This window comes from Ascidia mentula, chromosome 1 (genome assembly GCF_947561715.1).
Source record: "Ascidia mentula chromosome 1, kaAscMent1.1, whole genome shotgun sequence".
Classification (NCBI taxonomy): Eukaryota; Metazoa; Chordata; class Ascidiacea; order Phlebobranchia; family Ascidiidae; genus Ascidia; species Ascidia mentula.
The window spans coordinates 6,749,286-6,766,730 of record NC_138566.1 but is presented as its reverse complement, the minus strand read 5'-3'; the positions used below and the strand labels follow the sequence as shown (position 1 = coordinate 6,766,730).

Below are 17,445 nucleotides of genomic sequence, written 5' to 3'. Positions count from 1 at the left end.
AGCCAAACCTTCTGGCTTACATTTTGAGAGTAAATGAAATGGACTGAAGGCTTGTTTTGTGGTTGGTAAAATTTTACTTGAAAAACACCAATTTGTTTGCTCGGACTTCTTTACACCACCGACAAATGAGATGGAGTATAGGAACACTACGCACAGAGCTATAATAAACGCTTTCAACACAACTCCATTGAGCGCTGTATTGATCCATTGTTACGACATAATGGAACAACAATAACTTCGCGGTAACATTATTACAGCGCGATCCACTAACTATGCGAATGGTATGTTATTGTGCTTGATATAACAATGGCGCAAAGTCAACGTATTCTTGTATTTTATTTGGAAACGCGTAACACTATCCTGACGCATACACAAAAAAGCCAAGTGAAAGAAACATTACCAATTTATTAAACATTAGATGTACCCCAAAACCGCATTTTCTTACCCTAATTTAGCGGGTTTAGCAACAATCACAACATAAAAAAGGTATAATGAACAGAGTCTGAAAAAATAGTTATAACAAACCACTTCTGTAGACTTGTAACCCAAGTCGGCAATACAAATAACAGCATAGGGCTATAGGTTATCGGTTGGCAAGGTTGTGTTCAAAATAGTTCCAATGTTTCCAAACTACACTAGCTGGAACTTTAACAACAAGGGCAGAGTCATGTATTTGGGAATACAGCCTTTTGTTGAATCTATAGAGGTACTTGACAACATGTTTTGTTTGGCAGTCTGAGATGTTCACAGTGGTACTGGCAAGCATGTGAATTTATCCACCTTTACACAACTGGAGTTGTTTTTTCATAGTCTCTGTTGCTAATCGAATTGCTGTATGTCCATCCTACATAGAAGCACAAACGTTTGGTTATGTATATATATATATATGTATATATATATTGGTGAATCAGCTTCAATAATAAAAATAGTTTTGAAAACGGTTTTTAGGCCTTAAATACGTTAACATTACCACCAAATACTTATGTAGCAAGAGTAGTTGTTATTACTAATTACACATAACACAAAAACATGTTCCTACTTTGTTTCTGAATGTGGTATCAGCCCCCGCTTCAATAAGTAATCTGGCTTCAGCCACCCTTCCTTCATCACAAGCAAGATGTCTGTTCGCAAAAGAGCTTTGTAAATGACTGCAATTCTCAACAAATTTTACCACCACACTACTACACCGATTGTTTCGCAAATGCATAAAGATTTATGTGATATAAACCACTTACAGAGGTGTATTCCCTTCAGAGTCCTGCACATTTAAATTAGCGTGATGTACAATCAACAGCTGTACAATTTTTGTGTTTCCCTTCGATGCAGCACGATGTAGGGCTGTTGCATTATAATTGTCAACAACATCTGGGTCAGCACCCCGTGCCAGAAGGCCCTTTGCTGCTTCTATGCGGTTTCGCGAGGCAGCATAGTGTAGGGAAGATTGTCCAGAATTGGTTTGGGAATTTATCTCAGCCCCTCTTGAAAGAATTGCAAAGAATATCGTTTCATTTCCCGTCGATGCAGCTATATGCAGTGGTGTCCAACCAGTCTAAAATAAATTTAGGTAATCAGTTTATTACTCAAAACCAAATGATAGTCCTCTAATGCAGGGCTACCAAAATTAGGGGTCACATGAATTTCAAGGGATGCAAAGAGTGTAGCATTTTTAAACAAAGTACACACTACACATGCAGACAAGTATGCTAGGTCAACATACATAGGCCAATGAAGTCTCTCCATTGCTTCAAAAATATTGCTGTTCAATAAATATCTAAAATTAGATGAACATCAAACAAGAAGGGTCACAGATTTGGGAAACACTGGTATTAAGGTGAGAAATATATTGGATATAGTGAATTCTGTGCAGTATTGCAGTGGGCAATGTTGATAAGAGGGTTATGAAATCCTTTGTTAAAAAATAGGATTTACCAAAGATTTCATAAACTTGTTACAATCTATGTACCATGCAACAGACTCGCAAAAAATAAGTTTAGTTTTACAGTTTAAACTTACACTGTCTTGGCAGTTAACACTGGCATTGTTGTCCAACAACAAGTCAACTGTTTCCCGTTGCCCATTTGATGCTGCCCAATGCAATGGAGTGCGATCAGTCTATAAAATAAAAATGCATTCACATGAAATATGTTGAAATTATCAGTACGACATCATGACATGGTCATCTATCAAGCAACCACAGTTGGGAAAAACAAAAAATATACTTTTCACACAAAAAATAGACAAACACAACTTAAAGTGTGAATAAAAAAAAAGTAAAGGTCACCATCAATGGGTCAATTGTTTTGAAACATTGAAACCAAATTGCTATACCACAAACCTGGTCAGTAACATGAGCCAAACTTGGATTTTCCTTTAGTCGATGAGTCAACAAAGCTACTTGGCCATCATAAGCGAAGTTGCAGACCTCGTTATCAGAAACACCAGCGGACATGTTGGTGTAATTCCTTACACAATCACAAGTAAAAATCGTACAGATCTGTTTGGAAGAGGTCGATCAGCTGCTGAGCCACCGAGAGAGCAAATTTGTTTCGTCATGGTGACATGTGTGTTCAACCAACCATAACCAGCTTTATTGTTGAGTAATTTTCTGGCACAAACTTTCACAACAAAAAACTGTTTGTCCACTGGATATGCGTTTTAGAAATCGAAGAAACGATTCAATTCATTTCGTTTCCTCATCATCCACAATAAATGCACAAGCATCGCAGTCAAGGCTATCCTGCCTTACCACGCGGTTGCTTTAAATATTTCGGCGTCATTCTCAATATTGAGTCCGGCATTTAACGAAAATCCGCAGCAAAATATACAATCGATGGGATGGCGTGTGTGGTTATTGTTGAAACAAGGCTACCTATATTGCAGTAACATAAGACCCAGGGGTGTGTGGTTATTGTTAAATACTATTTATTGAAATTTCCCTTTTTTTGTGCCAAACTCACGACGCACTTTAACTCAAATCCCAATCTTTCGTCAAAGCAGGCAATTAACATTTATGCTTTTTATAATGACAGCAAGATATATACCACTATCGCAGAGATCCACAAAATATAACAAAAATGAAGTGAATAAAAACATTGCTACTTTAATTACAATTATTCCCAAACAATTTCCAATTGCGCAACAATTACTGTTTGTTCAATTAGATTACAATTATTTTTGCACCTGTGGGTTAAATGATTTAACTTGAATAGTGGCGTTGATTGAATATATTTTTGCTTACTCAGGAATGATTGCAAATATCTTCTCTCATGGTTTCAAAATTTTTTATGTGACGTCGCATGAAACTGTAACGCTGCTAGAACAGTTCTTTTTCGCATTTTTGCAACAAACCAAAGTAAGATTTATTCATCAAACAAAAATTTCTGGTCCCCTTCTTGGCGTGGTTGCCCTTGGCACGTGATTATTTGGCTTAATCGTTTATCCAATCCTGTCTGGACTAGGCGTAATTCTTCCCAAACTTTGAGTCGGTTCGGCCCGTTGCGTCGTTTTGTGTTTTCAAGCGATAAATAGCAGGACACGTTACCCTTCTGCTACTGAAAATTGCCACATATTTATAAGTTCTGGTCGCCTCGTTTAATTTCTAGTTAATGAATAAAATTACGAAAAAATCTTCTAGATTGATCTATCGGTGATGTATCTAAATATTTGGGAACCACTATACTGTAATAACTCGCTTCCAGTCGTGGTCGATCACACAAGTAAACAATGCACAAATTACGTTGGAATGATCACGAACCGATACCATCTGACAGACAGAGCAAAGACAACATTAGAAGTAAACACTGCGCAGTAGTGAATTCATAACAATCTTCCTTAAAATCAAGTCCACGAAACTTGCAATGATGACGTCATATCTATCACAGCCTCGTTTCATATTGTCCCATCTGTACATCTTTGTATGAGTTTCAAAGCAGGGACTCTCCCCGGTCGTCGCCCGTCACCACAAGGGTTTCAACATGTGGCTGTGGTGGTTTACCTCCGTCTGCGTATCCGCTGTTGCTGGAGGAGCAGGGCGAACCGTCGGGAGTGCTGGCAAGGCACGTAAGGCTGGTGCCCTGGGCATCAGGTAGCTGCAGACCATCCGCTTTGCCCGCTTTGTAAGCAATACCTTTTCTGTGAAAAACTTTCTTATGATAGGAAAGGCAAAGAAACTTGGGTTTAGAAACTGAAATGAAGGTCTTAAGAGCAACTAAACAACGCCAAAAATGTTGTTGTTTGTGTTATTATACCAGACATATGCTGCCCGCGGTTCAAATCTGTCCTGTTATGCGTTTCAATCTGGCCCGCCAGGATAGTGTCACTTAATAAAATTGTTTATACTGTACATATTTTTCCCTTTTTTGTAACAGTACTTTAAACGTTATTATAAATAGGTTAGTGCATAAACTGAAGTGCAAACACCTCTTTGTCCACTTTTAGTTTTGCCCGACTGTCAAATTTTTGCTAATTTCTGGACCGCGAGTCCATACATTTGCCCACCCATGTAATGAACGTTGCACAATTTGCACTCGTGGCAAAACAAGCTATTAATTCCCTTGTACCTTGGAAGAAGTTGTGGTGACACAAACAATATTAAAATACTTACCGCTCTTGAGCCCCACCTGACGGTTGAGCTCGGGCTGAAATCGGCATGTGGACATTGGGGTCTGGCAGGCCACAGCACTTTCTTATCTGATTATAACATAAAAAAGTGATTTTATTATTTTCAATCGTCTTACGATTAAACGTTTTCTTGATTTGTTTGATTATTTAAAAGCCTAGACCTATTGGTGCAAAATTAATCCATATTCATTCACGATTTATCTTCTAAATACTTTAAGGAACGTGTTGCAAGTCTTAAACTGTTGCAACAACGCAAACGAAAAAACTTTGCAAACAAAAGTTCAAAGGTCGCAAACTTGCATTCATTTTCACTTTCCTTTCATTTTCGACCTTGGTTGTTTCGCAATATTATCAATATGATAAGTCTAAAGTTTGCGGTGCAACTAATGTGTTCTGCGGAAAACCAAACCCGCTTCGCCACCTCGGGTTTTAAAAAATTAATTTAATCAATAACCACACATTGACAAGCGGTGACGGGAGAAAAGTGAAAATACGTTTGTTAAAATTCGTTTGTGTTTCGTTTGTCTGCAAATCACAAATTCGCTGCAATTTTGTGTTAGCCTGTACGACAAAAACACCAAACATGAGAAATTCGCTGATTACCGCCGTCTCGTAGATTTTAAGAATGTGTAAATTATACTTAATCTGTCATTGATAACATCCACTTGATGTTTATATTGTTACCTATATATCTGGTATATTTACCAACAAATCTATTAAACTTTGTAGGTATAAACGGCATCAAAAATTTTAAATGTGATGTCTTGTGTAATAACCTAAAATGCCAATTAGACATTTGCACTTTTACACGCTTTCCCTGTTTGCAAAACCAATCCCCATACAAAGAACACTTGGAAATCAATACTTCGAGGAAATGTCCGCAAAATTATATACGACTATTGTCATTATCAACGATCTACCATCAGCAGTCACGTCTAAACCTAATAACTGCCACTCACCAACGTCACTCCCTGCTGCCGTACGTCCTCCTTCATGAACGCGTACACTATTGGATTAATGCTAGAGTTGCAGTAAGCCAAGCATGTCGATATAAGGTTGGCAGTCTGCCAATAGAAAAAAAAACACAAGCTAATAAAGCCGTAATTATGTTCCATAGTTAAATTATTATTTGCTGGAGGAAATAATTTGTGGTAGATTGGCGCAGAGACCACGCACATATAAGCAAATAAGAGTCACATCAAGCGGCACTGATGAGACCCAATAGGTCGAAACAGTGACGATCTGTCTGCTGCTCACATAATAAAAAAATATTTTTTTTCACGGTGAGTGTGTGGAAATTCGATACTCGATTATATTGTTTGGAAATACTTACGACTCACGATATATAACCGGTTTTAAAAATTAAAGATTTAATTGATAAAAGAAAACCAATAAACGAAAAAAATGTCAGAATTGAACATGCAAAAATATTAAAGAAATAACAGCAATAAAAATTATCTGGTTAAGAGAATGGTCAAACTTTTGGAAAAATAGAGAAAATAATCCACATTTTTTGCACCATCCTATGATGAGCGATATATTTAATTTATAAAGCAGTAAGTGGGAGTTGGGCTCAAAACACTTACGTCGATATGAAGTCGGAGTGCGATCAGTCTATAAAATAAAAATGCATTCACATGAAATATGTTGAAATTATCAGTACGACATCATGACATATTCATCTATTTAGCAACCACAGTTGGAAAAAATAAAAAATATACTTCTCACACACAAAATAGACAAACACAACTTAAAGTGTGAATAAAAAAAAGTAAAGGTCACCATCAATGGGTCAATTGTTTTGAAACATTGAAACCAAATTGTTATACCACAAACCTGGTCAGTAACATGAGCCAAACTTGGATTTTCCTTTAGTCGATGAGTCAACAAAGCTAATTGGCCATCATAAGCGAAGTTGCAGACCTCGTTATCAGAAACACCAGCGGACATGTTGGTGTAATTCCTTACACAAGTAAAAATCGTATCACAAGTAAAAATCGTACAGATCTGTTTGGAAGAGGTCGATCAGCTGTTGAGCCACCGAGAGAGCAAATGTGTTTCGTCATGGTGACATGTGTGTTCAACCAACCATAACCAGCTTTATTGTTGAGTAATATTCTGGCACAAACTTTCACAACAAAAAACTGTTTGTCCACTGGACATGCGTTTTAGAACTCGAAGAAACGATTCAATTCATTTAATTTCCTCATCATCCACAATAAATGCATAAGCATCGCAGTTAATTAAACTCAAAAAAATATATATTTTTAAATATTTTGACAATTTAAAAAGATAAATTATCTTATGGAACAGTGATTGCTAGCAGAATACCTATAATTTGAATTGTACTTGATGCTTAAGCATTTAATATTGTCAGATATTTATATGTATTCCTGGTAACATCTTCAGTTCTTAATAAAATTGACAAATTTATTGTTTACAGAAGAGAAAAAAACAACAGATTGTATTTCAAGCAGTTGGTAATGAAGTGACCTACTTACTAGGCTTGTAATTGGGTTGTTTTTCACAAAATGCATGTTCTGTAAGGACCCACATATTCAAAAAACAACAAATTAAGTTTTGTGAAAATAATAGCAGCAAATCATTTACAATTCTTTCATATTGTTGATCATGTGTTTTGAAAGCGTGAATAAATTTTGAATGCATCAACATTGTGGTTTTGGAGCTCTATCAATTATTTCTCCATAAACAAGATGCTTTGAAGGTTTGCACGCGAACTTTTAACTTTACTGGAACTATACACAAAACACACCGAAGCACTTGCGTAGCGTACGAACGTACCAGTGTGCATGCGCCATCGCAGCGTCGTATCAGAGACGGTTTGCGAAATCGGGCGAGGCGCGGGTATTTCCCAATCGTTGTCGTATCGTTAGCCAGTGGGAATCAGCCTTTACCACGCGGTAGCTTTAAATATTTCTGCGTCATTCTCAATAATTAGTCCGGCATTTAACGAAAATCCGCAACAAAATATACAATCGATGGGATGGCGTGGGACCAGTTGAAACAAGGCTACCTATATTGCAGTAACATAAGACCCAGGGGTGTGTGGTTATTGTTAAATATTATTTATTGAAATTTCCCTTTTTTTGTGCCAAACTCACGACGCACTTTAACTCAAATCCCAATCTTTCGTCAAAGCAGGCAATTAACATTTATGCTTTTTATAATGACAGCAAGATATATACCACTATGGCAGAGATCTAAATATAACAAAAAAGAAGTGAATAAAAACATTGCTACTTTAATTACAATTATTCCCAAACAATTTCCAATTGCGCAACAATTACTGTTTGTTCAATTAGATTACAATTATTTTTGCACCTGTGGGTTAAATGATTTAACTTGAATAGTGGCGTTGATTGAATATATTTTTGCTTACTCAGAAATGATTGCAAATATCTTCTCTCATGGTTTCAAAATTTTTTATGAGACGTCGCATGAAACTGTAACGCTGCTAGAACAGTTCTTTTTCGCATCAGCAACAAACCAAAGTAAGATTTATTCATCAAACAAAAATTTCTGGTCCGCTTCTTGGCGTGGTTGCCCTATGCACGTGATTATTTGGCTTAATCGTTTATCCAATCCTGTCTGGACTAGGCGTAATTCTTCCCAAACTTTGAGTCGGTTCGGCCCGTTGCGTCGTTTTGTGTTTTCAAGCGATAAATAGCAGGACACGTTACCCTTCTGCTACTGAAAATTGCCACATATTTATAAGTTCTGGTCGCCTCGTTTAATTTCTAGTTAATGAATAAAATTACGAAAAAATCTTCTAGATTGATCTATCGGTGATGTATCTAAATATTTGGGAACCACTATACTGTAATAACTCGCTTTCAGTCGTAGTCGATCACACAAGTAAACAATGCACAAATTACGTTGGAATGTTTACGAGTCGATACCATCTGACAGACAGAGCAAAGACAACATTAGAAGTAAACACGGCGCAGTAGTGAATTCATAACAATCTTCCTTAAAATCAAGTCCACGAAACTTGCAATGATGACGTCATATCTATCACAGTCTCGTTTCATATTGTCTCATCTGTACATTTGTACGAGTTTTAAAGCAGGGACTCTCCCCGGTCGTCGCCCGTCACCACAAGGGTTTCAACATGTGGCTGTGGTGGTACACCTCCGTCTGCGTATCCGCTGTTGCTAGAGGAGCAGGGCGTACCGTCGGGAGTGCTGGCAAGGCAAGTAAGGCTGGTGCCCTGGGCATCAGGTAGCTGCAGACCATCCGCTTTGCCCGCTTTGTAAGCAATACCTTTTCTGCGAAAAACTTTCTTATGATAGGAAAGGCAAAGAAACTTGGGTTTAGAAACTGAAATGAAGGTTTTAAAAGCAACTAAACAACGCCAAAAAAAGTTGTTGTTTGTGTTAAAACCAGACATATGTTGTCCGCGGTTCAAATCTGTCCTGTTATGCGTTTCAATCTGGCCCGCCAGGATAATGTCACTTAAGAAAATTGTTTATACTGTACATATTTTTCCTTTTTTTGTAACAGTACTTTAAACGTTATTATAAATAGGTTAACGCATAAACTGAAGTGCAAACACCTCTTTGTCCACTTTTAGTTTCGCCCGACTATCAAATTTTTGCTAATTTCTGGACCGCGAGTCCAAACATTTGCCCACCCTGTAATGAACGTTGCACAATTTGCACTCCTGGCAAAACAAGCTGTTAATTCCCTTGTACCTTAGAAGAAGTTGTGGTGACACAATCAATGTTAAAATACTTACCGCCCTTGAGCCCCACCTGACGGTTGAGCTCGGGCTGAAATCGGCATGTGGACGTTGGGGTCTGGCAAGCCACAGCACTTTCTTATCTGATTATAACATAGAGAAGTGATTTTATTATTTCAATCGTCTTACGATTAAACGTTTTCTTGATTTGTTTGATTATTTGAAAGCCTAGACCTATTGGTGCAAAATTAATCCATATTCATTCACGATTTATCTTCTAAATACTTTAAGGAACGTGTTGCAAGTCTTAAACTGTTGCAACAACGCAAACGAAAAAACTTTGCAAACAAAAGTTCAAAGGTCGCAAACTTGCATGCATTTCCACTTTCCTTTCATTTTCGACCTTGGTTGTTTCGCAATATTATCAATATGATAAGCCTAAAGTTTGCGGTGCGACTAATGTGTTCTGCGGGAAACCAAACCCGCTTCGCCACCTCGGGTTTTAAAAAATTAATTAAATCAATAACCACACATTGACAAGCGGTGACGGGAGAAAAGTGAAATTACGTTTGTTAAAATTCGTTTGTGTTTCGTTTGTTTGCAAATCACGAATAGGCTGCAATTTTGTTTTAGCTTGTACGACAAAAACACCAAACATGAGAAATTCGCTGATTACCGCAGTCTTGTAGATTTTAAGCATGTGTAAATTATACTTAATCTATCATTGATAACATCCACTTGATGGTCATATATATCTGGTATCTTTACCAACAAAGCTATTAAACTATGTAGGTATAAACGGCTTCAAAAATTTTAAATGTGATGTCTTGTGTAATAACCCAAAATGCCAATTAGACATTTGCACTTTTACACGCTTTCCCTGTTTGCAAAACAAATCCCCATACACAGAACATTTGAAAATCAATACTTCGAGGGAATGGCCGCAAAATTATATATGACTATTGTCATTATCAACGATCTACCATCAGCAGTCACGTCTAAACCTAATAACTGCCACTCACCAACGTCACTCCCTGCTGTCGTACGTCCTCCTTCATGAACGCGTACACTATTGGATTAATACTAGAGTTGCAGTAAGCCAAGCATGTCGATATAAGATTGGCAGTCTGCCAATAGAAAAAAAAAACACAAGCTAATAAAGCTGTAATTATGTTCCATAGTTAAATTATTATTTGCTGGAGGAAATAATTTGTGATAGATTGGCGCAGAGACCACGCACATATAAGCAAATAAGAGTCACATCAAGCTGTACTGATGAGACCCAATAGGTCGAAACAGTGACGATCTGTCTGCTGCTCACATAATAAAAATTAATTTTTTTTCACGGTGAGTGTGTGGAAATTCGATACTCGTTTGGAAATAGTTACGACTCACGATATATAACCGGTTTTAAAAATTGAAGATTTAATTGATAAAATAAAACTAATAAACGAAAAAAAATGTCAGAATTGAACATGCAAAAATATTAAAGAAATAACAGCAATACTTATCAAAAATTATCTGGTTAAGAGAATGGTCAAACTTTTGGAAAAATAGAGAAAATAATCCACATTTTTTGCACCATCCTATGATGAGCGATATATTTAATTTATGAAACAGTAAGTGGGAGTTGGGCTCAAAACACTTACGTCGATATGAAGTCGTTTTCGTTCAGCCGGATCGTTCAGGTTGACAGCCAACATGAGGGTCACAATATGATTGGGAAGCCAACAGATCACAAACAAACTGATCACACACAGGATAAGCCGAGTCACCTGAAAAATAATGCACTCAGAACACAGACAGCGTATTTTTGTTGGTATTTCCATCAGCGTTCATTCCATTCACCCACAAAACAGACAGCTAATCAATGTGACGATATGTCTTCAACATACCAAATATGTTTGGAACAAAAATGTTGAAGTAATAATGTACGAAATATTTTAACAAGAATTTAAAACGGAAACTGACGGTCTATACGGCTTTGTTAGTTGCAGAAACGTTAATCTTGTACAAACCGAAATGAATATAATACAAATTTAAACGTTGACTCCAACTATTAAAAAAATTATCGACACACTGTGGAGGATTCGTTGGCACAACCTAGCCAAACATGTCGATTCACTAGTTACAAATTCCCAAGGGATGAGGAGTGACAGAGAAAAATGGCGTAGTGACGACCCCGAAAAACATTTAGATTTCGTAAGCATATTAATTTCTTTCGCAACTTCAAAATTATCTCAACCTACATATGAATAAAAAATTGTGCTCAAAGCTCCTTGTTCACAACATCTGTTTCTTGTACAGAAGTTGGAATTAAAAGTGTCCAGAATTTAACCGCCATCCAAACAGGTAAAGAGAGAAGAAACTTCGTAACAATCCCTACTTTATGTTGTTTGCTAGTGATGTGAGTAGAGGTGATGGCATTCCGGGAGCGCTTCCGAAGACTAAGTATGATGAAGATGTAACAGTAGACGATGACCAGGAACGGTAGAAAGAATCCCAAAGCAGTCCGAATAACGAAGTATGCGTCCAAATATGCCTTGCCGTCCGGTAAATGCCAACTGCACTTCAACACGTTGTTGGCATCCGACTGGACCTGCGTTGAGAAAATATTCTGTCAACTGTTTTAAAATATTCTTATACGTTGGAAAAAATCTACATAATATGGTCTGGTGTGGAGTAATTAACAGTTAGTACAATGTTATTATTACGTCCGTTTAAATGATTTGAATCAAGAATCGGCATTTTGCTAAAAACCTTCACAAAAATACAACACTTGTCAAGTTCCCTACAGGGTGTAAACATCCGGTTTGCTCTATGGGCTAAATGTTATTTGGTAAATATTTATTCATCAGACATTTTTTCAGAAAACTTGTAAATAAGTTGAATGTAAACAAAAAACTCCAAAAGGCTATGCTATATAGAAACTGACACGACTTAATCAATGTCCATCAAGTTGGTAAATTAAAGCACAACTCCGAGGTGTCAGGTGAGCAACGCGTCGTGACGCTAAACAAATTTTATTGGAAATACCTCAGGCTGTAATTGAGATTTAACATTCTTGCTGTTAATCTGATTGGCCTTGAATTAATTATGCAGGGGCCGGTCGTGTCAGTTTACAGCCAATCCAACCAGCCAGGGATAATCTCATTTTGCCGCCCCAACCATTGATTTTAATGATCAATGACCAGGTCATGAATTATTCAAGTTAAATATCGTGTACGCAGCGAGACTTAAAAGCTTGACGTGACCCATATACAGTTTTAACGGAACGGTGCGATAGGAAATTAAATAAATATATTTTGCCTATGTCGTTATGAGAGCCAAACTTGACTTCGATCTCACTTCTTAAAGCTTCTGTCAAGTTTGAGCATTTTCAAGAAATATCTTCGTGTATTTTCTTTCACCTGTTGCCAATAATGTATACAAAAATTTTTAAGCGAAACAATTCTTTTACAATCTTCTGGTACACATGGTTCTCATGGCGTGCTTATTTGTAAGATTTTTGTTTATTATTAAGTTTCGTAGTAAATACAAACGTGCGTATTTATGGCTTTCGTGCTTAATTTTTCCGTTCTATTTTCATCAAATTACGCATGTTTGTTATATGACTAATTGTGACAGACGTTTTAATACTTTTAGGGCGACTAGGTGGATAATAACTAAAACTACTTGAAAAAGGGTGATTGACATAAATGCGTCATAACAAAACAAATGCTTAAGTTTTTGCTTTAAGCAAATGATACACTTGTATGTAGGTCGCAACTTTCTGGCGCCCCCCAACACGTGCTGACATTCACAATCAGCAAGACTACAAGCTTCCATTTTAAAACTTCTGCTGCGTCATCGTCGCTGCTATGCGAATTATTGCGAAGAAACAAAATTACTCTAATAAAAATTGCTACAACGAACCTCGCGAAATGCCAATGCCTGGGATGCAATGAGACTGGCAAAAAGCCAAATTCCGACGCACACTCGCATGGCATTTTGAGGAGTTCGGTAGTTTCGGACTCGCACTGCGAACACCACAGCCAAGTATCTGTCGATTCCCATGGCAACCAGAAAGAAGACGCTCCCGTAGAGATTGATGAGAGAGACAAAGCTGAGGAACTTGCATCCAAAGTTACCGAAAACCCACCTGTTGAAAAATACAGCCAAGTCACCTATTAAAGTAAAGGGACGTTTAGCACCAGTATGGAATAAATAAATGTATTCGTGAAGTAGTATGGTTCGTAGACGACAGCTTCAAATTGTGTACATTCTCACATAGCCTACCTGCATACATGTAGTTTTCGTATTTATATTTTATCAATGGTATTGTTTGGTCCGATATTTTTTCGCAACAAAATTGTTTCCTACGTTATCAAATGACTTGGAGACGTTCCAGAAAATGTAACACAAAATGGCGCCAAAAATCATATGACATATGCAGGAAAACGTAACGAAAAATCTAAGTTTGTTTCAATAAATCCTTGTTAATATTTCTTTCTTTCGTATAATTAATTAATTCGATATTTTTAAAATAGTCGAAATTAGTCTCATTTTGCGGTTTTATCTCAGATTCAATCCTTGTTTTCAACACAGCGAATGTGCTTGTGTGATTTTAAAGGTTGTTTCAATTCCGGCAAACAAATGACTGCATAACACGAGTCAACGGACGAACGCTCATGAATGATTTACGACTAAAATCACAGTCAATTCACCGCAAAAACTCTTGGGACAAGCAACTTACAATACATGCTGCAACTACTTTTGCATAGTGCATGTCCGTCTGAATACCTTTTTTTACTTACGGTGGAGTCATTACCTAAATTGGCTTAAAAATTCGTATAATGAAAATGAAAAAATTGCCATTGTAGTGGTGATATACTGTAGCTGCTGCCGTTGGTTAATTTGTGCGATGTTGTTGTAATTACTGAAAAATTAGGAATAATCAAGGTTGTTAAGGGAGTCGAATTATCTGGTCCCAACCATCACCGAACGCAAACAAGTTGTGCATATACCACTATGTCAGTTGTTACATAAAAAAGAAAGTCAATAAAAACGCTTGTCAATCCTTTATAATGTGCGTGTAAACCAATTACTGTACCTGCCCTGTAGGAACTGCTGCGTGGCCCAGAAAGGCAAAGCCCCGACAAAGATGAAGTCGGCGATGGCTAAGTTGATCACAAGGATGTTGGTCACAGATCTTGTATTACCTTGAACTCGGCTCCGATCCTGATATATCAGTATACCCAGAACGAAGGCATTGCCAAGAAGACCAACAGGGCATATGCAAAGATAAATTAAAGGCACCACAATATTTGTGATGACGTCAGGGGGTGGGAGTGGACTCGCGGTAGGCGTGACGTTGTTCATCATCATCATACTGACGTCACTTTGGCCAGAAAAGTTCATCTCGGTTATTTTCGGTTAAACACAGTTTTAAACGAAGCTGAATAACCACAAGACAAACAAACTGTTAGAGTAGTTTTCAAAATAACATGAAGAAAGTGTCATCGTTTGGATTAAATTCACTTTAAATTCAAATTTGTACAGCTGTTGAAACTGACCATCGACTACTTTTGAAAACTAGCAAACGTTCAAACAGCATTAATTCGTGCTGCATGGCTCGCTAAAGCTTTCGTATCTAAAGTAACTAAATTTCTGCGCAACTTGGAAGTTTGAGAACAAAACAAAGCAACTACGTTGTTTATTTCAAACACAAGTTACTTTTTTATCTAATTCAGACGCGTTACCTTTTAAAGACAAGTTTGCCCCATAATCCAACAAAAGTGACCGGCTTTACCTTCAGCAGATATTCCTTTCAAAAAATTACAAGTAATCTGCGCACGCTCGAAATGAGCCTTAAGTGTCTTTATTGCAATCACGTTGCCTAAAAACCGCGCACCCATCCTGCGCATGGATGATGGCCCTTAGGTAAAAGCATTAAGGGGATGATTCAGATCATAATGGAAATCTTTTTGCAACATTGCCTCTATGGCTTAAGGGTTTTTTAATTTATTTTTTTAATTTAAACTGTATTGGTTGTTTTTCGTTGCGTACAGATTAGGCCTAATCTTGTTGAGAGAAGCAGTTAATCCCCGCCCCTTAACCCACAGTAACCAGAAATACAATTTGAATTGGCGGAACTGGCTCAAACCACAACTGCAAAGTAAAGGTTAATTTGCGGGCATTTTGTACTCCATGTTATTTAGTTCGGCTTAGTGCGTCACCTGTGTATTTTTACTTTAATCGGGTTAAGTCCCTGTTTATAAAAAATGTTACCTTGAAAGTTTTAGGTTATCTGTGGACATGAACTTCTCAGCTGTGACAAAGCAACTCGCATATAAATGTTAGAGAAAACATCCTATGTACAGGAACACTATTAACGGATTTGCCAATAATTCTGAGAATAAAAAGACTCCATATAATGATGGAGCTACACCAACCGCGTCATTCAAACTGATGATGGCATAAGTTCTTGCCGAAACTTTTTTCGTACATGAAACATGACAATGTTTACAACAGTATGGGCCAGTTTTTTCATTCTCAAAACCAATGTGTAGATTTTATAAGTTCATATATCTCAAATAAAAATCTTTTGGCAATCATATACAGAGCCGCAGTTTCTAGTGGCCTTCGGATAATCTAATACCATAAACATGTAGACCACGTTATTCAAGCACGAAAACCCCTGTCCTCACACGTGAAAACGCCTATAACTTGAATCTTGCTTTTAACACAAGATGGCTACAATAAATCCTGCCTGTGCGTATAATAACCAAAGCTGTCGAAGCTTTTACCCAAAACCCATTATATTAAGTAGTGTTCCATGCTAAATAACCCCATAGATAACTCACTCATACGGAACGTATGTTAGCTGAAAAACGATACGTTCACTATACGGATAGTGATACCATGTAACCAGCTTAATAATTTAAGACTAATTTAAGAAGTCGTTTCGGTTCGGAATATTTGACGAAGATAGAGGTAGTTATGCTATCACGTTTGCATAAATCCCAAATTAAGTGTACTGTTTGGTGTTAAAAGCCTGCTGTTCAATACTCACTCCTGGGGAAAAAGGTTCAACCGTTGACACTTAAGAGGGCAACAGCCAAACTATCCACCAATACTGTAAATGCAAATTACATTGGTGCGTGTGTTATGAGCAGAATGCCAATTAGATTTTAATGCTTTGAACGAAAATATGCAACTCTTCGAAAATGGGTAGACCAAGAAATTGCCAAAATACCTTCAAAGTTCGCACTTCTGTTGTTTAATATCGTGAAAATAAGCCTCCAGTGGTCCACTATTAGAATCTCTTATCATTGCTTTGTTTTTTTTCTATACTACTGAGTAAACACTAAAACCTTTACAGCAGAATTTTAACACAAATTGTTTTATTCTTTGGCACCAAGAAATATTCCCTATTGGACCAGTTTTAACAGACTGGACGTGGTATATATACCCAGCTAAAGCCTAATTATGCCATCCAGTGAACTTTTTTCCTATCTCTGAATCAATACGTCGCCGTCATAAGCCGTGCAGGGGAATAGATGAAGTTCCTACTGATTGCCCCGTTTCATAATATTCGACCTGTGCAACCGCTTAACGCCAAAAGAGGATTATTGTTATGAAATAAAAGGTAATTTAGAGTCTGTTACCTGACACTTGTGCTTTTAACCGCAAATGTATTAAGAGCAAAGATACTGCATTTTAACCCTGTGTATTATTATCTTTAGCTTTCATAAACAATTCTGCACAGTGCTTGATAATATTTTCAAGGACAAAAAGGCCTTGCTTTCGTTTAACAGATAGGAAATGATGGCTAAACTTTGATGGCTAAACCATCTCGTTCTACCGCTAACTTGTTAAAAACTCTATTCTTGGCATAGATTGCTGTGTATATGTTATATGGTAGAAACTCTAAGCAACAACAAGCGTTCGGTTCGTTTTTGCATAATGATCACTAGGTCTTTGTTTACACTGGCGTGCAGGCAAAAATACTCTTGGTGTGTACTCTCAAAATAAAAGTTTAAATGCCCACCAACCAATGGCGTAATCCCACGCAAACATCACACTGATTCGGGCGCCATCCCATGGGATCTTTTCGGCCGGTCGAGAGCCTGAAATGTCCT

General features: G+C 37.3%; 2 protein-coding genes across 3 annotated transcripts; both read right to left on the bottom strand.

Moving 5' to 3' along the window:
• Positions 1 to 318: 318 nt before the first annotated feature.
• Positions 319 to 6,570, bottom strand: LOC145897286 (uncharacterized). Of its 2 annotated transcripts, none has more exons than XM_082985512.1 (5): positions 6,457 to 6,570; positions 2,014 to 2,112; positions 1,236 to 1,549; positions 1,040 to 1,121; positions 319 to 844 (listed from the first exon to the last, which is right to left on the bottom strand). In XM_082985512.1, the coding sequence occupies exons 1-5, from the start codon at positions 6,568 to 6,570 to the stop codon at positions 773 to 775; spliced, it is 681 nt and encodes a 226-aa protein (XP_082841638.1). In that variant the 3' UTR covers positions 319 to 772. The 2 variants fall into 2 exon arrangements, with proteins under 2 accessions (XP_082841638.1, XP_082841627.1); XM_082985501.1 differs by lacking the exon at positions 6,457 to 6,570 and adding an exon at positions 2,336 to 2,516.
• Positions 6,571 to 8,630: 2,060 nt separating this feature from the next.
• LOC145897277 (somatostatin receptor type 5-like) lies at positions 8,631 to 14,692 on the bottom strand. The gene is made up of 7 exons (XM_082985487.1): positions 14,415 to 14,692; positions 13,238 to 13,463; positions 11,709 to 11,921; positions 10,972 to 11,097; positions 10,345 to 10,449; positions 9,380 to 9,465; positions 8,631 to 8,909 (listed from the first exon to the last, which is right to left on the bottom strand). The coding sequence occupies exons 1-7, from the start codon at positions 14,690 to 14,692 to the stop codon at positions 8,702 to 8,704; spliced, it is 1,242 nt and encodes a 413-aa protein (XP_082841613.1). The 3' UTR covers positions 8,631 to 8,701.
• Positions 14,693 to 17,445: the final 2,753 nt, after the last annotated feature.